The sequence below is a fragment of the Anas platyrhynchos genome, chromosome 6, assembly GCF_047663525.1.
Source record: "Anas platyrhynchos isolate ZD024472 breed Pekin duck chromosome 6, IASCAAS_PekinDuck_T2T, whole genome shotgun sequence".
NCBI classification, from domain to species: domain Eukaryota; kingdom Metazoa; phylum Chordata; class Aves; order Anseriformes; family Anatidae; genus Anas; species Anas platyrhynchos.
Window position 1 is genome coordinate 33,893,139 of NC_092592.1, and position 25,322 is coordinate 33,918,460.

The following is a 25,322-nucleotide window of genomic DNA, read 5'->3' on the forward strand; positions in this document are numbered from 1 at the left end:
ATCTTAACCTTCTCTCCTTAGCTGTGATTTTGTTTTCAGTTGGACTTGGAAGCCTCTTGGAGCAGTGACTTTTGTTTATTTATGAAGTGTCATTTAGACCTTTGACTCCATAAGCAAAATGGTTTAACCTCCCTGCATCCCTTTTCCTCCGTGAAAAAGGAATGAAAGTGTTCTCTTGCTTATAACAACTCAGAGTAGTTTTTCAGAATAAGATGTTTAATCTTTGCAAAACCCTTTCAAAATCAGGATGCTGTCATATATGTATTTCCATCTCTGCTCCAGCATTATGTAGATTTGCAATAGAAATGTTCTTTTTTAGTTTTGCAGCAAAACCATAAAAGTTAGCAGAAACAAGTGATTTGCACAGATTTTATTTGTTGGCATGCTCCAGAGACTAATTATCTTTGTTTGCTTTATTGTTTTTCCTATCTCAGAATGGGAACGGATGTACATCATTAATTGGCATGAAAATAGTGATGGGCAAACTTCAAAAGGTTCACAGGCTTAGTTTCAAAAAGCATCCTATAAATAGATTGTATGCAAACCACACCTGAATTTATCTGAGCCATTCTCATGACCTCTTTTTAGTTCCATCCATAACTGTCCCGACAGCAGCGAATTCATGGTTTCCTTCAAACCACAGTCAACTGCCAGGTTTTCACTCCCTCCTTTCACTTATTTAACCATTTAACCTTGTGATGGACATTTGTACCCAGTTAACCTTTAACAGCTTGAGAAAGTCAAGCTCTCTACATATCCTTCAAGATGTTCTATATGTCTAGTTTTCCATAGAATCTCCATTTTACTGGTGTACCTACCAGGGCACAAGCTGAGAAGACACAGATTACAAGGATGGGAAGAGTTAAATAGCACCATGAAGAGAATTTGGGCAAGGAAACCCTATGTCATTGTGGAGACTCGCTCTCTGTCAATAATCCAAAGATCCAGCTTTCTGGGCAATTGGGAACAAAGATCATTGACAGTTTCTAAGGTTTCAGTAAATCCTACTAACAGCAATCATTTCATCATTCTTAATTGTACAGTTCTGCCTTAGATTATTATTTGCATTGGTCCAGAAATATACACTCCTTTTCTCTGAATGTAAGTACTGATGACTATGGAATAAAACCAACCATTTACTACCCTGTATGCTTGAATAATTTATTTGTTGTAGTAAACACCGAAGGAAACTAAAATTGCTCTGCTGATCCCTTTGCATACAGCCTGATTTCTATGTTAATTTCTGAAGATTTTTTGTGGTTGCAGAAGGTAATAACCTAATAATGTTGCACATTTACATTTTCATAAGCCAAATATAGTTCAGATAGATCTGGTCCAAGCATTGCTGGACATAGTCATACACATCCCCTCTGAGTCATCCAACTTCATACTAACAAAGTTCTTACTCCCTTCTGACCTGTCATTCATGTGGATAAACTTCCATGGGATATAAAGTTAAGACCAACAAATAAAAACAGAAAAAAGTGTCCACCTGCCATAAAATAACTCCACCGTGCTCATTGATGATCTAGCCCTGAGTTTCCAGTAGAGTGACACCAAGAAAAGTGTCCTCATCAATAATACAAAACGGTGGTACTGCTGCTTGTCTACCAAGAGACAAATTAGCCTAATTAGATACAGTATAATTTATACTAAATTATTGCATATGATTATTAAGAAGAGTTTGGGTAAAAGAGACAATCCTTTCAGGCACGCTTGATAAGCAATCAGGTGATAACAGTCTATTTAAAAAAAAAAAACAAAAAACATATATGCATATTGTGCTAACTTTGTGCTTCTTCAGCAGGAAACAACTTGAGGTTAGCAACTTGTGGGTAAGTGTCTAACTCACAGCTGAGCAGTTTGGTATCTAGAGGACAAACAGCACTTGAACCATGTGTGCCCATGGTTTTACATGTGCAATGTACATATATGTATCTATTTACTAGATGACTAGATACAAAACCTGGAAGTTTTTATATTGTACTTAACACTTAGAAGGAGGTAATAATTTCTTTTTCCATGTAAGAATCACAAATCCTTTGTGTTCAGCAGCATTAATGATTCTTTCCCTTGCATAATAAACAAACAAATAAATAAATAAATAAAACTGAAGAGCAGCACCCAGAAATCTTTTTCCTAGGAAGAAAAAAAAATCTCTTTGTAGAGAAACAAACAAACAAACAAACAAACTAAAACACAAAAAAAAATAAATGAGTTCTAGCTTAGCCCTGGAAAATCTAATCTCCTCAAAGTACATTATAGATCTTCTGGAAAGCTTACTTTTAAATATTTTGTATAGCACTACCTGAAAAAATAAGAATAATCCTACTGGCAAATTCAAAGAAAATCTGATCAAACAACAAACAGTCTTTCTGTGAAAAAGAGAAAAAAAAATCCAAACCTACTGTTCTCTAATGTTTTGTGTTAACACCAGTAAAATAATTTGTAAAAGTTAAGAATACAAAGAAAACAAAGATAATTTGTTTACCTTATGATACTAGTTCTTCAGATACTCAGCAGGGTAAATCAAAACTCAAAATTTGCTTACAAATAAGGCTTGTTAATAGCAGTATTGTGTTTAATCTGCTCATAATTTTTGAGACAATTTAATTTTATATTAGCACAGCTTGTTGCATAGGCAACATTGATTAGGTTTTCACTAAATTTATTTTCAAGGTTTTGTAGAAGTTATTTAATGAAATTATCTTTGCTATTTATCCATACTCCCTCTCTAAAGTTCACCAACTCAACTTCAGCACTGGCTGCACAGAAATGCAGGATGCAATATGTGAAGGTATAGTCCAAACAATGAAGTTGCAGATAATTTCTACATCTGCATTTTCAGTTTGGATGCCCTGTAAACCACGGTTTACTGGAAATCAACTTTATGAACCAAATATACCTTTCCAAAAGTTACCCTTATCAGTGGGCTATTGGGTGTTGATTTCCCTTACTTCTGTTCTTCTGGCTTTATGAATTTTCAACTGCTTGTAGGCAGGGGCACTAAAGAGAAATCTTCTCTCTTAGGTTTCCCTTTGCCGTGGTGATATTAACCTGAGAAGGACACTAAATATGAATCTTCTGCTGACTGCATTCATGTACACTGCCATGCCCAAGTGAGTGGTTACAACTTCTTACCTTGGTTATGAACAGGGTTGCTGTCCTGTATTCACCTTGGTGACGTTGGGTGAAGTCTGAACATGCTCACTACCACCTCTCTTTACATTGCTGCTTGTGTTTAGGCATCTATTTATGGCTCAACAACAGTACCATAAAGGGTTCGTAAATGCCAAAGCTGAGTGACTGGAGTGACTACACTAATTAGTTAAAGCTGCTCTAGCGTCTAGACACCATTTGGCAGATGCAGTGCAGTCACGTAAGGGAAGTGTTGCATCAATATTCAAAAGAGAAAAGAAATATAAATCTGACACTGAGAAATTTCAGACTAAGTCAATGAATACATGTCAGAGTGATAAATGACACCATTATAGGGGGAAGAAAAAAGCCAAAATAGCTGTTCCTCTTTTGTGGGGGTCAAATGTAGCATCTTGCTCCATAGCTACAAATAGCTCCTGTATAGCTGGGGTGGTGCTATGTCTGTCTGCTGGGATGCAATATGGGCAAGAGGTCTTGATATGTGTCCAAACTAACAGGTTCTTTGGTGGAGGAGCTTTTCATTTTCTCTTTGTTTCATAAACACGTAGTGAGTGGGCAGCAAGAAAACAAGGCAAAAGCTACACAAGAAACTCTTTCAACCAGTGAGCTGAAAAAAAACACAAAGTGGCTCCATCACTAGAGAAATGATCCTCCCTGCACCTAGTAATTTAGAGCCGACCCATCTTTGAAGACTGTTTTTCATTAAAGGCACTAGAAATGTGCAATACTAGTACATGTCAGATCACCTTAGTTGTGGACACACTACTGAGAACCTGTAAGCAACCATGATTTTTTGCCATTTTTGATTCTTTCTTTAAATGGGCATTTTTACATATATTTATTGAACAAGAACTTTAATTTCTCTCAGCAGAAACATGTTGGTTTTTCTTTGGCTGTCGTCCTCCTCAAACCATGACCTTGTCAGAGCCCTGAGGGGCGTTAGGCCCCTGCCCGCCTCTGGGGCTCCCCCACCTGCCCACAGCCCCCTCCAGCCCACCACAGCCCTGCCCTGCCTGAGGGCCACACTGAGCAAGGCCACTTGGCCAGTCCCTGTCCCCAAAATGGTGCCTGACACCCAGGGCTGCCCCTGGCTGTGGCAATGGGTCAAGCCCGGCCTGCGAGATCCTGGCCTGCTCATCTCGGGGGCCCCCAGAGAGCCCCCAGCCCTCACTAAGCCCTGACACACACCTCAGTATTCACACCCTTTTTGAAGTAAAAAAGGCAATTTTGAGCATTTTTACTTCTTTTTGAGGGGTAAAAAAATGTGAAGATTAAACAGCAGACCACTTGGCTCCCAAGACCTGAATACCAAAAGCAGTTTCTCTCATGTGAGATGATCCAAATCTTTTATAAAAACCATTGCAGAAACCATTGTGGGATCTTTGATCCCAAACATCAGCTACTAGCTGGAAGAAGCTGGGTTTTATCTGTTTTTGCTTCTGTTTTGTTATTTTAAATGACTTGTAGACTAAGCCCACGCCAATATTTGATTCCAGATTTGATTTATCTTTAAAAATTGTGTTGTTTATCTGGAAGTATGTAAAATACAGACACTCCTCAATTACGTACAGGCAGCCTATTTGGGTTGTGGAGTAACTGGCTACAGAAACAAAGAGCAGAGACCACACAGGATTTATCCCGAGGCCTCTTGGCTTCACGGAGCTGGCTCCAGGCACCACGGCAGCCCACCAAGGCTTCCTGCTCCAGATGAGCACCCGTGCGTCGCCCCAGCAGGCTTCTGCCTTGCTGGCCGACTGCACCGTGCTCCCCACCTTGCCTGATGCCACCTGCATTATCCAGGCTTTCTGCTTACAGGACATATAATAACCCAGGTAGCGGAGAGCTAACTACTAGAAAGTCAGTCACGTAAAATTAAGAACACTTCCGCCTATGCATATTTATATTTTAAAATCAACAATATAAATGTATTCTTTCTATTTTTCTACTAACTCATTTTTTTTCTGATTAAAAAAGTGCTCTAAAATAAACATACTCTACGCCTGGTTTCTATTATTGTATCTTATGCAATGCATAATAAAGTATGTCACATACCATTTGCCTTTAATCCTATTCTTTCCCATTGCTCAGGTTATCTGCAAGGGATCTGTTGGATATTTTTACACAATGTCTGCTACAGAAAACCATAAGACCTTACCAAAACACTAATCTCATCGTTTACCAGCGTTAGTTAAAGCCTCTAAGTAACTCAAGGTCATGTGTTAGAGTAATTTTATTCTAATGTATTAGGTCTCCTTTGGATTTCAGGAAAACTACTAAGCTCAAATGTGGTCCTAAATAAGTATGATTTATTTGCAATTGGGGAGTGTAAATATTTTTATACTACTGACCTTTTGTGTAGTAAAACCAATTTTGAAAAATATGGTGCAAATCCCGAGCACAAGGTAATGCAATAAAGAATTAGAACAGTGATTTTCTGATGCAGTGACACAAAACAGAATTTTCTCTTTCTGCTTGCAAAAAAAAAAAAATTACCTCAGACCATATTTTAGAGGCCTGTTTGAGAGAACATCTGGAAAGCATTCCACAGGAAATCAAACCTATATTAAATATGTTTTGTGGGGCTCTGTTTCCTTGCATTGACTTTAAGCATGCATAATGTGTTTCTGTCTTCTCAACTGCAAAGAAAACACTTTTCTGAGTATCTTCTACAAACTGATAGGCTGAACTGTCAATCCATGATTTCTGTCAGGGGCTGCTGGTAAGATTTCTGTTTAGTCTATCTGTAACAAAGCTCTCCAATAACATGAACAAATCCACTAGCTACTTTCAGAGTACCAAGAGATTGTACATTTTCATTTTATTTCATTTCCTTTACGCTGTTTAATTTTAAGCTTCTAAATATAAATGACTGTCATGTTTAAAGATGTCCAAGCCCCAGAGTGTCTCTTGATAGCATGTTTCTCAGGAAAGAACTAGTCCATTAGGGATAGAGTTGTTCTCACTTCATTAGCTGGGCAGACAGGAGTGTCTGAATTACAGACTGGAAACCTAAGAAAATCATTGTCACGCTCAAAGAGCAAGCCAAAGAAATTAGTGCCACAGCAAGTCCTTGAGTGTGCCACTGGATGCTTAGGTGTTTATTAACAACTATATCATGAGTGCATGCTGAAAGGATGTGGTTCCAAGTACCTGAGAAAGACATCTATGACAATAATATTCTCTGTAACCACTTGAATAAACTATAACAGAATATTGCTGGTTCAAGCATGAAACAAAATTGGAGTCTGGAGATGGAAAACAATCTAAAGTAAGCATCTATATAAGCATCTCGGTTCTCTGTTTACCAGAGAAGTTCCTGTTGGCAAAAATATGATGCACTGGATCATCAGGTTTCCTAAGGTTATGTAGGGATTCTTTCTGCATTCCAATGTCCCTGCAGGGGCATCCCTGAACAGAATAGCTCTGTGTCCACTCGCCCCCTCCTAGTCTTTCCTGACTAAAGGAAAGAAAGGGTGCCCAGTGCATCCTTGCACTTGATTGTACAGGGCCCGCAGCCAACATAGCTGAAACTCATCCTGAAGCTATGCTAAAAGCTGTTCTGACTTCAGGAGTCAGACAACAAATTTCAAGTCGGAACCACAGCAGATAAAAGCAGATTAGAGTCTCTTTTGTTGGGAAGCTTTTTACGTCATGCACAAAACATCCCCATCAAATAGAAAGTCCCCAAGTTCTGGCACTAGCAAACCAGTATAGCATTGATCTTATTCAACATGTTTTACTTGGTTTTAGAAGATACACGGATGTTCCATGCTAAGAAAAGCACCGGTTTATAGAATAGGATTGGAAAATAAATCACTTTTACCAGTTAAGGATGACATGGACAGTCTAGGCTTGTTTCTTTTTTTAATCTCCACTGTCAAAAAAAACTGAACATGGCCACAGCAGCTAAGAGAGCTGACAGCCTGTGATACATCCAGCTGATTACAGAAGTTCATCTGAAAGACACTGTCCATTTTGAAGAATACTTTGCAGTGCTGCATGATGACCAGTTACTGAGACATATCTCCAGCATTTCACAAGGCCTAATTAGAAGAGGGAGCATCGTAACTGACAGGACAACCACAGTAGTTTGTGCTTGAATTGGAGCAAGAGAAAATGAACTAAATATTCAAATAATACAGGCAAGATTTAATTTAACAGACGTCTAACTCATACTGGCTTTATAATATAAAAGCTTATTTTAATGGTTTTTAGTATGTGTTTGAACTGTAAGCACAAATATGTGAATGTAAGGGCATCTATTAATAATCTTTGTCAAGGGTCACATTCATCTCACACAGAAAATCTATATTCAACAGTAAACACATATCAGAAAACTTTCCCTGTGCCACTTGCTTTAAAGCCAGGAGATAATCAAAGCATAGGAAACAACTTCTGTGCTGAGAAGTCTTTTCAGATATTGGTACATTTACATGTGGCTTTCCACTTAACAGCAGTTACTCCATCAGTAGCATGGTAGTGCTTAAAACATAATGAAAGCAATGCAATTTCTATTCAGTAAACATTAAAATGCTAAAATTTGAAAATATGCATGTGGCTGTCACTTGTTCTGTTGAGAAACAAAGTTTTATTTTTAGTTCTAGTGCTTACAATATCTTGCAGCTATTTTAATGGATGAACTGCCACCAGAAATATTCTCTCACTAGGGCCTGATGTAGAGTGATATAAATAACCTTTACAAAGTCCAGCATAATGGAATGGCAAAATCAGTTGACATTCTTTTAATTAGCACTGCCTGAAGATTCACCTACACAGAACAGGAATAGCCGAATTCATCCCTGGAATAAATCCACTGAAGTCACTGATCTCAGAGGAAGTACATTGGAAATGGACTTGATATAGTATCTCTGTTATACACATAAAACATATCGTGGTTTCTTGCCTTTCGTATATATGTGGCTTGAGGTAAATGAGGAAACATTTTGATTTATGAAAGAAAATGCTATTGTGTGATATATATATATCTCCCTTGTCTCAGAAATAGCAGATTAGCCAAATGTGACTGAGAGTATATTAAAAGGGATCAAAAACGTTCTCTTCAACAGATTTAACAGATTAGTGAGTGGAAACTACTCGTGCAAACCAGCGGATGCTGAACTTCTGCTCTCTACAAAAAATCTCTCAATTAACAATTCAACAAATCAGTGGTAACAGTAGTCTTACTGGAACCCCATCCAGAAAAGCAATTAAGAGCTTGCTTAACCGTAAGAACATGAGTAGTTCCAAATTTAGATTCTATTAAAGTTTAATGTCAAATCTAACTTTCCTGGCTTTCAAAAATTTTGACTAAACATGTGTGAAACTGCTTCATTAACAAATGTAGTTTCAGCTGTCCTGCATGATAAAGGAACAAACAAAATGGGTTGAATTCCCACTGCTGTAACCCCCTTTCTGGCTCATGCTTCTAATCTGCATTTTTTTTTTTTTTAATAGTATTATACAGGCAATTTTCCTTTCTCACCTAGAGAACAAGCTTTTTCAGATACAATGATGCACAGAGAGGAAGGACCTTGTTTGGACGATGATAATACCCCCAAGATCTCAGAGCTGAAGTTTACTGGTGGCTGTGAGTACTTTAACTCGCTGCATTGTTTTGGCTAACAAGGGACTGACCTGGAAGATCAGGTATCTAAATATGATCCATAAAAGTCTAATAATTTGTATCCAATTCCATTTTATGATTTTTCTAACAATCATAAATATTTTATTCCTTCTTTCACTTTTGCAACTCTGCAGAAAGGTAATAATGGATATTCAGCACCACAGTTAGCTCTTATCCTTAAAAAATACTTAGAAAGGAATAGCAGGACTTCAGCAACATGAGGATACTGCCAAAGCTACACCATGCAAAACATAAAACAGCTGAACCAAAGAGCTCTGACAATGCTTAGTTTCTGTTTTACAGACAATGGGCATAAAAGAATTACACTACCTTTTTATGATTACATTCCTGGGTTTCAGGAATGAGTGGAGGCACTAGCTGGCTGCAGAAATGCTGCTTCGAGAGTTTTAAGCTTGCCTGCCAAAGGACCTCGGTGTGAAGATACTGTCTGGTTACTGCTTCTTCGAGCATAAAAAAACCCTGTGCTTGAGGATCTCCTCACTGTTAAAGCACAAAGTGATGTGAAAGTTTGGTGCAGGAATACAGCTGAGCCATTTTTCTAATTACTATATCCTTGCTCGCATCTTTGCTTCTCTCACTGCTCAACAAAATGTCAATCATCCAGCACGCTTTTAATCTTCAAGACCCTCTTAAGCAGAACAGAGAGAGTATAAATGAGGACTGGCCAAGCAGATCTTGGCACTCCAGAACAAGATCTACACTTTAACAGGGACAAAGCACTTGGTTTGCTAGTTGTTCTGATTTTTAGATTCCTTAGGGATTTATGGATATGTTTTAAGGAGGAACTGCTTGATTCCTTCTGAGTTTTGATCAGAGGAGAGAAATTTTAAATGTGTTGGGGGAGGGGAGAGTAATACTATGTTTTACTCTGCTAACAAAAGACATCAATGTAATGAATCATGTAAAGGACTCAAAAGGAAGCAAGTAATTTGATATTGCAGCATTTTCTACTTTATTTTCCCTTGACTTGAAAGGTTTTTGCTTATTTTGCAAAGTCTGCATATTTTTTTTCCAGGCTAGCAATTCCCCCAACACCCCAAACTTCACTACACCATCATGCTCCAAGCATACCAGCTTGTCCCACCTCCCCCCAGACCCCATCATCTGAATTCTTTGAACTGTGATCATTCCTTTCTATCAATTCATTCATTAAAAGACCAGGTTTTCCACTTTTTCCTCCCTTGCTTGGCCCTGTGCAGCCAGGAAACCTCCCCTAGCCAAGCCCAGAGGCCAGGAGCAGAGAGCAGAGAGCCCCTGCAGATAGTCTGAGCCCAGGCTACCCCCGTTACCCTGCAGACATCCTGCATCCAGCGCAGGGTGAGTCAGGCAGCACACGAAGTTTCTCGCCCACTCCCTGACTCTGCCTCCAAACAAAATATAGACAGCCTGCACGTCTCTCGAAATCAAGAGCATCCCTGTTCTAATGTCCTTAACCGCATTATGAAAACTACGTTGCTGTCCTGGTTTTGCATACCCACAGCACAACAGTAATCTCAAGGAGCTGCCAGACAGCTTCAAGTGCCCAACTGATATAAAAACCCCAGGGGGACGCAAATCCAGCTCTGTTGCACAGAACTGTACCCTGCCACTGTGTCCTTCGTGACAACACCCAGTGGGCAGCCACCTAGAGCCTGGCAGAGACCACGCAGTGCAGCCCAGCAGCTGGCCACCAAACTGTAACTGGTATAAGCTACAGGCTCCAGGGGGGAGCATGCACCTATGTTTTCCCTCTCATTTTCTGAATTACAGATGATCACTGGACTGTGGCACGATACTGAGGAAGGAAAAGAGCCACACGCAGGAGAGCCGTGAGGAGGGGCTGTAAAAGGCTGTAATGGAGAGGATCCAAATGTGGCAGCAGCAGTAAAAGTCGGGTAATGACTGGGAGATCCGGGAAGAGGAGATGAAAGGGGACTAAGCAAGGGGAAGAGGTGTGAGGATAAAGCAGGGGAGGAAGCAGGAAAAATGAAAGAGAAGCCTAAGGAATAGAAGAACTGAGGAAAAAGCCCTGTTTCTCCTCCACCTCTTCTCTCTCCCCCACACATCCCTTGAATGCCCTCCTCCCTGGTACTTGCTAACGCTGCAGCTGAAGCCTCCCTCCTAGCACAAGAGGCTGGGCTCCGCCTTTTCTGTAGCAGGGCACAGACAGCTGGCTGAACACTTACAGCATCTCTTCACAAACTTCCTTACAGTCTTTAGCCACCACTCCTCTAGTAAACCTTACCCGTGAGGGTGTGCAGTCTGCATCCCATGAAGTGCCTGTTAAGGAGCAGTGCTCAGGTCCTGTGCAGAGAGGCCACTTGCACAAACAGGTGCTGGTGTGAAGCGCCCACAGACCTGCACATGACTTATGATGAACAACCACAGATACACTGGCTCCCTTTTCACGGGAAATCATCATAAGAAATTTCAACAGAATATAAAGAAGGGAAATTAATTTCCTGGCAAGTTTCTTGCATTTGCAGGAAACACAGCAAGCAACTGAGCTTTTGTTCTAGCTCTTGCTGTGAATGAGCTATTTTACGCACTGATAAAAATGTTTGCATATCTTCATGCAAGGTCCTTATAACCGTACATGCTTTCACACAGAACTGAATATCTTTCACACAGAGTTGAATGTGTTCTTGCACCAAAATTAAGACTAAACAAGTGACCAGAAACAATTGACAGCAGTATCCCCAAACGATTGTATGAGGGGTAAGAACGTGCCAATGAATGCCAATGAAAGCACATTTATAAAGATTTGTATCTCACACTACAGAGTGCCAAAAGTATCTTGCGTTTGAACTACCTTCTTGCTATTTCACCATTTTGAGTGTAGCAATTGTGGAAGACAAGAAACTTGCATTCAATTACTAGATTCTTACTTAAGAAAAAAAAATAATCTAAAAAGTCTTAAAAAAAATAATCCTATCTTTTCAGATCTTTACAGCACATGGCTGTATTGATACTGTTCTATTTTTCTGTTCTATTAATAAGCAATATATCTGCATCATTATCATTCTGCTCAGTGCCTGATGAACACATCCAGAAAACAAAAGTATGCAAATTCAAAACACTAATTATTAACAAGACCAAACTAATGTCTCACACTTTCATTGCTCAATGAAAACAGTATTTTGAAATACTGTCAAACATGATTCTGACAAAAATGAAGCACGCTGTCCTGCCTTTACTGCAGAATGATATTTCTAAAGCACGCCAGTCAGCTTTCTGAGGTTTAATTTGTGGCTGAAGTAATCAGAAGAGGAGTTCCCTCAGAGGTCTGAGATATTCCAGGACAACTGGTGAAAGTTTTTGACAGTACAATGATCTTCCTTAGAAGTTTTGTTTATGTTCATAATGAAAAAGAATTCTAATGGCTTTTTTTTTTTCTTTTTTTTTTTTTTCTTTTTAGTTAGAGTTGACAGGCATGCCTGAGAGCCTCCAATCAGTTTCAGAGTGGCATATGGACTGGGATACAAGGAGAGGCAGCAGAAAAATGATAATGAAAATGAACCATGAACTATTCAATATTCTGATGAAGTTGAAAAACTAGGACTGTTTACGTAAGTCAGAGCTTACTTGCATTTCCTGACATTTCTGGTCTCTTTTTCCCTCAATCAAGACTTTAAAACTGATCGATGAATGAATAAAAAAGAAAAAAAAATCAGTGTCCTGCCGTCTCAGTTAGGGGCATCTGCTATTTGGCTGAATTGCTTCTCTGCTCTTAATTCTGTTTAAAAAACAGATTCAGTGATATGTGCATCCAAAACAAAGCTTTTAAAGAGCACCCAAAACTGAATGGTTAAATACATACTTGGGCATAGGCCCAAGTGACATTTTATATGGAGCAGGGGCAGATTCAAACCTTGCATTTCCGAGCAAGCAGCATTTGGAAAACATTTACTTTCAGAAACCCTTTAAAAACCCTATGAAACCCTTAGAACTTGTCCCCCTCGTTTTGCCTGGCATTACGAACAAACTCTGTTGGATGTAGCGGGCATGCAAATAATAGTTTCTAAATGACAGTTTCACAGAAGTCAGAACATAGTCCTGATTTTTTCTCTCATTTAGATACTAGTTCTGATTTCAAAATGAAATAGAAGTTTTCAAAGTTAGAATTATATGTCTCATGACTACTGCTTTTAATTATTGTAAACATGCCTGGAATTACCACGTAGACTGATATTTATCAATGCCAATATTTTTAATAGCAGGGAGGAGATGTGATCTCTGCTTCTTCTTTCTTCCCTTGCCCAAGTCCCTGTTTTCCTGCAGATCACAGGGAACAAGCCACACCATCTCCCTCTAAGTGCACAACAACTCAGAGACAAAATGCCTTTCACCACATTATGGATAGACTGGAACAGCTCTGCTGCTGTTTTCTCCCCCCCGGGAAAGGAGAGGGGGAAGGTACTAAACATGCTAGTGGTTTAGACAGCCCTGGAGGTATTAGCATTGACATGGGACAGCCATCAGCAACCCGTGACATTTACTGTACCCCCAGGTGCAGGACCAAGCACTGCATTTTGCTGACCATGCCCCGACTCTGCAGACATCTGCCTGCCCGTTCCCTCTCGCCAGCACTGCCCTGCTCCTGACAGCCAGGACTCACCAAGACATGAAAGAGTCCAAATGATATAATTTGGAGTTTTAAAGAAAAGAAGTCAGGGGAAGAACCCATAAAGAAATTCGTTTTCACCCTAGTGTTGGCTGCAGCCTTGGGCAACGTGAGCAGCTGTATTCCCAAGCTCTGTTCTGCAGTGCTGGAACGGAGAAAGCAGAACACCAGGCCTATGAGGTCAGATTAAACAAAATGCCATTAAAAACTTAGCTGCTGGGACAACATTAGATCAAAGCTGACCAAAGGAAAACACAGTCATAAGAGAAGTAATGGCATTAATTTAACTAAGCAATTCCTGAGCACTACAGCCTGGATAAAAGGATGAAGTTTACCTATAAAACCCTCTCCCCCACTTCCCTGGCACTGTAACACACTGGAATTTTGGCAGAAAGTACACTGAAGATGCTGTAACTTAGCAGAGCCTGTGTTAAGTAAGACAATCTAGGTAAGACAGTATATACAAGGAGGAAAGACTAACGTCACAACATGAAAATGGAAAAGGGGTGGTTCTGCCTCCAGAACCAGTGTCCAGCTTTCACAGACTGCAACAACCATGAAGGTAACATAACTGAACATAACTCACTGAACTGCAATGAAAACCCTGCCCTTGTTTAAAGCTGCTCTAGTCTGTGGCAGCAGGAAAGTGGCTCCTGACTTCCCCCAGCCACGGAGGGCAGAGCATTGCTGCCTCCTCAGCCGCCAACGCCTCGGGTATGGGCGAGATGCTATGGCTACAAGTTTAACATCACCAGTGGAGATCTCATATCTGGACTTCAAAGTATTTTACCAGACATATGTATGTACTTGTTGAGGCATATACATGTATATACATATCTTCAGTGTCCTTGACATTTTACAATAGTGTTTATTTCCTTACTTGCATTTCACAGATTTTATTAATCTACAGGGAATTGACATGTTCAAAATGAGCATGAGTTCTTGGGCTTAACTTCATAAACACAACATTAGCAGAACAGCATTCTTATATACACATACACAATGCTAAGTAGGAATAAAGCATTTCCTATAGGCAGAGGACGTCTTGTATGGCACCAAATAAGCATTGTGTGACAACCTGCAGGGAACTTAATAAAAGCAGAAGGACCCAGTTTGTCATGCAAAGCATCGCCCTGTGCTGCCTGGCTGTGCCAAACACACAGAGGGAGGAGACTGGGAATCAGGTCACTGAATCTATGACCCTCCATTTACATCAGCCCAGCACTTTTGTCAGGGGAGGGGAGATAAAACAATTCCAAACCTAGAACAGCTCTAACAAGACTGTGGGATCCAGTCCACAAATGTGGACTCCTTTTCTTTCCATGAAGCAGAAGTCTGCAAGTAGTCTGTTTATTGTGACTGTATATAAAGTCCACCATGTGGCTTGCATCCACTGTTGTTAGTGCTTACTCGCTATATCGCAATGACAACAAACCCCATTACAAAGAATAATTCTGTTTTCACCTGGTCACTAGTGGGACATAAAATCACTTTGAGACATCATTTCATAGAGACACCTAATGAAAATTACCCCAACAAAAATGTGCAAAAATTAAGCCCCGGATTAAAAAAATTCTTTCTTAATGCGAGGGAGTAGCTGTCAACAGCTCTGGAGAAGGCACGCACTGTAACCAGATGCAGGCTTTTGTTATTCTGTTAGGGATGTCAGAGGCTTTCGCTGCTTTCCCTGACTCATCCTACTCCCTAGTGGGTATTCTGACCCCCAGTCCTGGCAAATCCAGCAGTACCAAAAAGTTCTCTCTGGAACCTCATTAATCACTCCCCTGCCGTGTGCTATCTTACCTGCAGATGTAATTCTTCTTGCAGGATTCTTGTAAATTCAGGCAGTTTGGTTTCTCCCTGTCCTCATATGAACACACAGGAACAATAGTCTGCCGTCTCCTCTCTGTACAGGCTACGTCTCGACAGGAGCAGAAGAGCATCCCGTAGCTGTGCTTTGGGGGAACTTTGTCAAAAAATAGCCGGAGGGCCTTATGACACTTCCGCTTGTTACAGATTTCATTAGACGTGCTGCTGGTGCAGGGGGTTATGTAAGCAGATCTGAACCTCTTGCAGGTATCATTTAGGTTACAAGCTTTTGCTGCATCCAAGCAATTGTTCCCCTTTGAAAGTACTGGCTCCACTAGAAAAAACAACACAACAGCAGTAAGAAACGTGTCACATTTATATTGTGTTTTGACGTTTGTGTTTATTTCATTCTGTTAATGAGATCTTGATAATATATTTGTTACGTACAAAACTTTCAGTGCCAGAAACCGTAACCAGTCCTTATGTTTCTTACGGTAATGGCTTAACAAGTGAACAAGAGCACAGGCATGCGTTACGATCAAAGCGCTGGCAAATAAATGACGACTACACCAGGCAGGCTGTACTTCATCTTCTTTGCAGCTGACATGCAGGATGAAAATTGGGAAAGACTTGGCCACACTTAAATGCTATTAAAATCACTGGTAAATTGGAAGGGATACATTTGGCCCATTGCACAAGAGCACAGTTAGACCGTGGGCTCCTAATTCTGGTTTTGGAAAGCAGTTATTCTGTCATATTTTTTTATTTTCCTTCAACAGTAAAAATGACATTCAGTGTCTACACCAAGAAACAACATTTAAATGTAATTTGTGTACTCTGCAGCATGTGAAAGCCACGTGCCTGTTACTACAGTTTCTGAGGTCTAAAACAGCCCACAGAGACAGAAAGGCAAGCAGGTGCAGCCCCACGATTGAGAGGGCTCTGATGCTACCCACAAGCTCTGTGAGCTCCAGGATCAGATTGAGATATTTCTGTAAGACCTAGAAATACAACCTGAACCCTGAAAGTTTTATTGAGTGTACAAGCTTTGTAGATGATATAGAATTAACAAGTCACTGTGAAAGAAATACTTTAAAACCAGGCGTCTCACTCCCTTATACGCATGCATATGCACACATTATGAGAAGCTATAGGAAAAAAAAAATAAGCTCAGATAAAAGTTAAGACTATAATTACACATTTAATTTTGCAATACATTATCCAGATATTAAAATCCAACATATGCTTTGCTTGAAAATGATGGCAACTGGCATCGGAGTACAAAATTCAATTAAGAACAATTATAAACTTGCTTTGGATAATGGGAATGCCAACATCACAGATCCAAGAAGATACATTAATTTCCCACTGCTACAGAATTTGCAAGCTGAACAAAAGATATTCTGCAAATATTGAAAACATTGCAGCAACCACTTAGACCTTTTCCCAGAAACTGAGTCCAAGGCCTTTGTACGACTCAGTGCCATTCCTCTTCATTCTCCCATACCACCTTGCCCCTTGTTCCCTGACCAGGATGCCAACCAATCTTTTCTCTTTTTTTTTTCATGGCAGGGACAGGTGATGCTGTTTGGCTGGCATGGCACACCGAGTTACTGCATTTGCTTGAACTGCCTGTGCCTTGCATGCTAGCACACACTTAGCATTGCACAAACATATTACCTGCTACTACCCCATGCATCATAGATGTTCAGAAACAACCCAATGGATAAGTAAAATGCATTGAATTTGTTTTTCACTCTAGTGATATGCTGTAACTACATTAATATATTTAGCATCTGTGTATTTAATATCCATGCTCTGAATCCTTCCCAAGCCCAGCTTCCTGCACAACAAACTGCAAATTTCTGCTTATCTCCACACGCTACAAAATTATAATCATACAACATTTGCCTGTAAATTAACAGTCAGCCATTTCTTGTCAGTTTATGCTAAACTAGATGCAGAAGAGATGCTATCGAAAATACAAACCTCTCATAAGGTTGTAACACTTTTATAGAAAATGTTGCATTATATGAACGTATATCTATAATCTTAACTATGAACTCTCCAAGTTATTTTCCTGTGATACAGTATATAGAATTATATGTTTGGTACAAATATAATTACTATGTAATCTGTAGGGCATATAATTATGCAATATATGAATAGTACATGCTAATTACTATGTGATTGCAGAGTAATTACATGGTTATTTGTGCCTTCGAGTCAACTGCTGAATTCCACTCTTTAAAACCAGATTCTGTGGAAGAGCTCTGAATGGGGTATAACAATGCAGACAGACATCAACTTACTTTATTATATAGCATTCTTTTAAAAGAAAAAAAAAGAAAAGATGTACTAAAGCACCTCCTTGCTAACAATCATATATATGTTTTCCATTAAGGATACGCAGTTATAGTAAATGCTGACAGAATTAAAAAGCACTGTGAATGTGAACACCTCAAAAATCAAACGGCACAGGTTAACGAAGCTTTCTGAAAATACAGCATATGCCAAATTCACTGACAATGCAAACAGCATTGAAAGTTATCTTGAAAAGAAGTTTAATCAGGTGCAAATTGTTCATACTCAATATTTATGCTCATTCATCTTTAACACAACTTCTATCTACCCAAGACTACTGTTCCTTCACATGTGAACTCTGAATGTGAACATTTACTTTTGTTTTTGTTTGTTTTGCTGTTGTTGTTTGTTTGCTTGCTTGTTTTTAACTATCCCTTGCTGTAACTTGCCACTTGCCTTTTCTATTTTGATCCATAAGTCTCCAGCTATTGTTCCCATCTTATTTATCATTGCATTATAGAAATTACTTCTACCTCTTGTAACCAAGACTAACATACAGCACATAGGAGATCTGCATCCACTGCACTTGAATTAAATGAGTCTGTCTGAACTTCTCATTAGTGCCAGCTTCCCCCAAGCTTTTAAATCACGTTTTAATGCAAAATTTACAATCCAGAACACACTTTGTGCTTTGTTTTTATTGCAAAAGTACGAAGTAATTATTTCTATGTCCTGTGGTATCTACGAACAGTTAACAACACTGAGAATATTTCTGAGGATTACTTACGCAGCAGTAATACATAAGGTCAGAATTTCACCCAGCTTCTGTTCTGCAAAGCTTAAATTATTAAGACAGGCAGAAGTTTGGCTCTTACTAGGTACTGACTATGTTAAGAGCAAATGGATCTAATCCAGAGCTACTTTTCCTGCCAGCATCTCTCAGGAGAGGTCTGTGTAAGATCTTTTCCCAGTTCCCCCTCTCTTGGGGCACTTGGGTATGGACGGGAGGTGGTCATACCAGCAGCCTGGGACAAGTGACGATCTCTGCTCACCACCATTTCCCCACCCAGAGCTCCCTCTCTCACAAGTTGCTTTGCCTTGGGCCCACGGTGGAACCCGTGCCAGACCACACAGCTCCCAGCTCCTGCCAAACCACTGCAGCCTCCCAGGTAAGCCACTTGCAGCCCGTCTGTAAGCAAAGTCTTGTTCCTGTGTGTGAGGCATGGGTGCCCCTCTGCCCCCGGGGGCATGGCAGAGCAGGTTTGCAGGCACTGGGGTGCAGCCTCTTCTCAGAAGTCACTGGCAGCTGCGAGCTGCTTTGTGGCTATGGGCACCAGCCTGCTGCAGTGCCAGGCGGCATCATGGCACAACAGGATAGAGTGAGGATGCCTAGAAACCTCCTCCTACCTGGCAGTTTGCTGTACAACGAGCCCAGAAACTGGGGCAGCAACAACTGGCTGAGAGATACTAACTTACCACGATAAGGATCACCAGCTCCCAGCTCTTCTACTGGGACTGTAACGCTTTTCTACAAGGTGAGGTGTTTTTCTTACCTATTTCACTGATGGGCCTTGTATTACAGTATAAGCTACAACGACTTTATTATTTCTCATCCTCTGAAACCTCCCACCCATGCCCATCATTTGCACAGCTGCAGCAGTTCTGGACTCAAGCCCTCATTGAGGTTTGGATAAAACAGCAGAAAGAAGCCAGCCAAAGTCTTTTAACCAGAGGTATTTCTAAAGTTTTAATAGGGCTTCCTCTGCCCTGTCTGATCTTCCTTATGATTCACTCGCTTTCACAGTCACTTCACCTTCATCTTTCATCTTTCTTGCATTTCCATTTCTATTTCATTTCTGCATTTCTACTGAGCCTTTGGCTGTCTCCTCAACTCCTGTTAACTCCATAGTGCACAAGAAGGGATTCTCAGAGGATACTGGGAGCTTATTCCTGCTCCCATTACGTGGAAGCAGTGGAAGGACTATTGCTTGTTCTGTAACGTTCATATTAAAAAGCAAAATGGACACAGGTTTCAATTTTCTTACATTACATAAAAAGCAATTTACTGAGGTTGTTATTAAAATTACAATTACTATTTGCAAGTAATCAGTATTATTAGTTTTTTTGGGGTATTTAATGCACAGAGTGCTATAAAGAGAGAAGTAAATGTTAACATGATGGAAGGCAAAATTGCACAGTAATAGAGGTGGCTGTATGGGTATGGGTCTACTCCAAAGCAGGTACAGAATACTGCATATATAGGAACAAAAACCTGAGTGGGATAAGGAGGAGAACCACAACCCAACTCTAACAGAAGTGCTGCTATGGGGTTCACCAAATTACTTGTGCTTTTTAATAACAGAAGACTAAAAAAAAGTGGAAAACATGGGCAATATTGTCATCTGTATCTGAACGCATTCAATTAAACTACCATTTTCTTGGACAAGGCCTTTCTAATCCCAAACAACAGATAAAGAACAAGTCATCCCCCCAGAAAACATGGGATTGATATGTTCATGTTATTCTGAGGTTCCACCTGTCTTCTACTCAGCCCCTGGAGAATAGTCAGGCCTGCTTCAAACATTTTCTATAATCATGAAAAATAGGTGCTTACCTTAAAACTAAAGCTAATTATTGCCTATACTCAAGCTTTTCAGAGTCCTACCAAATAGGACAAGGTTCATGAGAAAATTGCAACAGATGGCAGCACTGGCCATGCAGGTGACAAGAATGTAGAGGCAAGAGCATTCCCCCCTGATGGAGAAACAAAAGGGCCCAAACAAACAAAACTAACTAAACTGAGACTTTTGGTTCTTGAGTCCAAAGCAGAAACATTTTAAATTCTTGGTCAGTCCTCCCCAGAGCAGGGTATGCAAGTCTTTGATATCACAGGCCTTAAATTTATTTTCTGAAAATACTCATAAATCTACCCTGAGCAGATATTCTCCTGTCCGATTCCCGTAAAGATCATTAAGATTGCTTATTGAAAATCAAAATATATGATTTGGAAGCGTTCATCATTTGACTAGTGTTCTGAACAACAGCTGTGCCTGAAGTCTCTCATCAAAACACCCTGGCCTTTATTTTTATGATTGTCCATTGGTCATCAGCCAGGATCTGGGAGACTTTGCCTTCCTTGACATCTTCCTTATTCAGAACCACTCTTCTTGTTTCCCAGAAGTGATCTCAAACCACCTCACTGTTGTGTGTTCTCAGGAAAGAGCACAGGAAACAGAGCATATTGCAAAACACCAGAGAGCGTGTGATGCTCCAGCCCAAGAATGAGAGCTCTCCCTGAGAGGCATATTGCTGGGTTCTGGCCTGGGCCCAGGAAACAGAGTTATTTCTCTTACAAAAGCAGTGACTGGAAACCAGGACTCCCTCCCTGAAGATGACTGCCTTAATTGCAAGTCTGCAGAGGCATGATCCCACTTGTACTTTCTTCGTGTAATCCCTTACAAAACAATGTGATACTTTCTATAACACAATTCCTCCTCTTCTTTCCAGACCAACCTGCTGCCTAGTCCATAGGGTACTCTCCAAGGCTTTGCGAAAACCTGTAGAGAGGAGCACAGAGCACAGACCTCCCGATTCCTCAAGGACTGTTACCTCATTACCTCAGCGAATAAAGCACCGTAATTTCTTCTGCTAGGTGCCCTCTAACAGAAGGCTTACTTCTTCCAGAGAGGCTCTCTGTTCACAGGAGCAGACGCTGATTGCTGCGTGGACAGATGCACCTGCTGCCTGAAGCTGCAAATCCAAGCACTTCCAACAAATCGCAGTTTCTGTATTTCTTATTGTCTATCTAGACATATATTGTGCAGGAGTTTTGTTGTGGTGGTGGTGTGTGTTGTGTTGTTTGTTTGTTTTTGTTGTTTTTGTTTTTATTTTTTAATACAGAATTTCCTCTGAACTTTGTAAGGATTCTGTGCATCTCACCAGAGATTTTAGATCTGCTCAGAAGCAGGGGCTCCCAACTTTTGTGTGTGTAAATCCATCACTTGTTGTGTTCCTGTATGTTTAATTCTAAGAGGGCCACGTGCCCCGTGTGCTGTGTTTTGCTCTGTCCCACTTCACCACTGATCTGGGCTCTCATACTTGGCAGGATTCTCATCTCCATTTAGGGTTAGATCCTGCTACCTTTAGTTGACCAATTGCTGGTGCATTTAGCAGGCATTGCAGATAAAACTGCAAGACAAAACCGCTATGCTGGATGCATGCTGATGAAACAGGGGAGAAACAATGTCTAAGTATTTCCTTTTGTACTTTCTATCTTCTCTAGGAAGGAATGGGGAAAGGCCAGGCAGATAACTCCATGGTGGATGAAGTGGACACTCCAACCTACAGATTATGAAAGAGGAGAGTCCTGTAACCCTGTAATGAACTGATTTAAATTTTTGTTCCGTGAGAGCTGGGAAACCCTAGTCCCCATTGTTAATGATATTATGGTCTGCTGCTTAAATTCTTTCTGTCTTCACTCACACAAATATCCTGATCACCTTTCATTTCTACTACAAATTTAATGAAAGGTTAAGCCAGGATTCCTAATTGTCCACGTGGTACTGAGGATGTCAGCTTTGCTTTATATTCATGCCAGCAGAGTTAAATCAATTTTATTCACTGGAGTTATTCTGAATTTTCAATAATCTAAGTTACAAGAATTTGGCACTTTAATGACACTTTCACTTGCGTCCAAAGTATCTCACACAGAAAGCAGAAATGTATGAATAAAATCAGAGGCTGCTAAACAAAGAAAAATCCTACTGTTGTAAACTGATCCACTCACTGGTTCTCACATTACCGCACCAAGGATTTCAGTTCTACCCTAAAGACTTGTAGGGTGTAAAGGTCATTTTAATGTACCTACACTGCACTAGCATTAGGGATGGATTATGCATGACTGGAACCATATGCAGAATATATTTCTTTTCTGGAGGAGAGATCTCTAGTCATTCCATGTACAATTCATGCTCTGTATTGAGTCAGAGGCTGGTTTTGTGATGGGGAAGGCTATCACCACGGTTTCAGCTGAGTTCTTCTAATTAATTTCCCCTTGAAATATTCACAATGGAACTGTTACTGCATATGCTATCATGTTATACTGTGCAGTATTTTATTATTAGCCAAACAGTAAGTCAACAGAATTGGGAAGGAACTAGCACACATGGAAATACAGAATAAAACTGTGAAAATATTCAAACCTACACGGTTGCCATGAGAAGTGATTTACTGCATGCAAGTTCTCAAGGCACAGTGAGGGACTGTTTACCAAAGTCATGCCAATTTACAGGGTAACTTTCAGCATTTCTTTTTATTACTGCAGAATTGAATTCACAACTTGTTTCCTCTTTTCCTCAGACTTGATTAATTACTGTGTTAACATAACTACTATTCTCCTGCTTATAATGGGCTCCCTCTAAAGTGCTGCCCCAGCAAAATAAGCCAGGAGAAAGCTTCTAGCTCTTTGCTCTAGCATTGCAATCCTTTCTAATCTCACTATTTTTCAAATTTATGTTCCATTCCAATAAAGCTTGTGTGAATATTATAGCAAATCAGATAATACAAGGTTATGACCCTTGTAATTGATCCTTCAAGGTTCTTTTTGCCTTTTTCCAGTTGACGTGGTAAAAATTACATTTAAATGTGCTTGTTGACACTTGAGAATTCACTTTGTTGGTCATATACACTGTTTCAGAGAGATCACATTACATAATGATGTATTTCCAGTGCTTTATTTCTTCTATACCTAAAACCCCATTAAGCTGTAAGCAAACCTCCCCTGGGGCTGTAAAACTACAAGTACCAAGGGGGCAATGCTCCCCTCCTGTTCAGAGTGAGAGTAGATGGAGAGTATTATGTCAGGATACAGGGTTAAACATTAGCTGCTATTTTAAAATATCTTCAGAAAGTAGCTTTAAATCAAAAGTTAAAACTTTTGTAGAAAAAATACAGATATTAATGAACGCAGACCATGTATGCACGGACTAGAAATCAGTTATCTGTAGCAATGGTTTCTGTATCACATGACCACTGGAATAAAGTGATTAATTGGACTGTCTGAGTAAATGCCATCATTACACTTTTAATTAACCTTTTCAACCTCTTGCACCTTTTAGTTTTGTTATACATTGGATTTTTGCAGTTTTCCAGTTATTACGCTTGACTAAGCTTAAAACAATGATAAGTTCCGTTAGAAAGATAAGAAAAACAATTCAAACAGCCCTTACTGCTCCTAATAAGAAAATACCAATGATACTGTCATCATAAGGGTAGCTATAAATCAGACAGAGGACAGACATTCTGAACTTTGTGGCTACGTTCCCACCTAATTTTTGTTTTGGCAGCACACTGTTATTTAATGGCTCTGGCTACCAGGAAACTAGCTTTTGAAAATTCTTTCTCAACCTAGTTATAATTACTCCATATAAATCATACAATGATCAATTATAATAATCTTAGGTTCATCCATTATTTAAACCTAGCATTTGAATCTACACAGCAGGAGCGCAGGAAATTCCAAAGTCCTCTCTCTGCTCACTAACAACTGCTTTATTCTTGAAGTAATGCCAGTTACAGAAAAGAAGGGGCCAGATATGCTCTTAGCTATGACATCAAAACCTGAAATAACCGCACATTTCAGATGAGGAAAGGTTTTTGGCCCCACATATAATATTTTTTCCAACCACACTAGCTTCCTGTTGCTGAAGATAAAGTTGCCATCAGATTTTGCCTTCTTTACACCACTGCACCAAATCAGAGTTCTTCTACAATTATATACACTGAGAGCACAGTATATTCTTATATAAAGACGGCCTAGATCTTTCATATGCATATGCATGCAGACACATTTATATACTCATGTATATGTAAATAAAATATTTCAATACTATTTGACTTTGTGTTCCATTTCAGAAGAAAGCTACATGCACATTTATTAGTAAGTATAAGAAAAAAATCCAAATGTTTTTGTCTAGTTTAAGGCTGACTCTAGGATATCTGAAATCATCGTGATTGGAAAGTAAGTCTGATGAAAAGGGGAAAGACACTAAAAGGAAATGAACCTTCACGAAGGTCCAAGCCAAGCTTTCAAACATTTTTCAGAAAAAAAAAAAAAAAAAAAAAGACTTTAAAACTGGATTTCAGATTAGCAACAGGGAATTTTAGACATATTTCAATAAAATAACTATACATTTTTGACCATATAAAATACTAAGTTCCTGATCATTACTTTCCTGTACCTTGTCCTATTTCAGTTTCACCCATAAAATTTGCTATAAAATGTAAACATACGGGCTGTTTTGAGGTTTACTATTTTTACATTTTCCAACACATTTTTTAGTGTTCCAACTACATGCCAAGAATTGCTTTTCCAATAAAGCTGTATATTCGACTTTTGCTTTCTTCATTAAACAATAAAGCTGTTAAAATATGGGAAGTGAACACAAATAAAGCACATACAAAACCACACTATCTCAACATCAAAAGAAAGAGTAGTAGGTAATCCAAAGGGAAAGGAGGCAGAGATGGGAATGTGAATATTGTCTGGCACAACAGGGAAAGTACTGAGAAAGCCTTCAGTTAGAACTATAAATGTACAAAAAATGCACAAATACTGATGCTGTCTTAGACATAACCTAGTCGATAGGACCTGAGGGGATGATGCACAAGTGCTGGGAGATCTGGCCAGCGTCACTGTGATGCTGACCTACTGCTCATAAGGTCTTGGCAATCACGAGAACTCCCTGATGACTGGAGAAAAGCAAACACCATGAATACTTCTGAGAAGGGCAAGCAGGTGGATAC

The 25,322-nt window shown here is 39.7% G+C and overlaps 1 protein-coding gene across 4 annotated transcripts in view; it reads right to left on the minus strand.

The window, feature by feature from the left end:
- Nucleotides 1-25,322, minus strand: part of GFRA1 (GDNF family receptor alpha 1) — a 263,680-nt gene that overhangs the window by 42,480 nt on the left and 195,878 nt on the right. For all 4 annotated transcript variants that reach the window (XM_021274105.4, XM_013101922.5, XM_021274102.4 and 1 more), the window contains one exon: nt 15,210-15,549. In XM_021274105.4, coding sequence (XP_021129780.1) covers nt 15,210-15,549 — 340 coding nt within the window. The remainder of the gene's footprint in view (nt 1-15,209; nt 15,550-25,322) is intronic.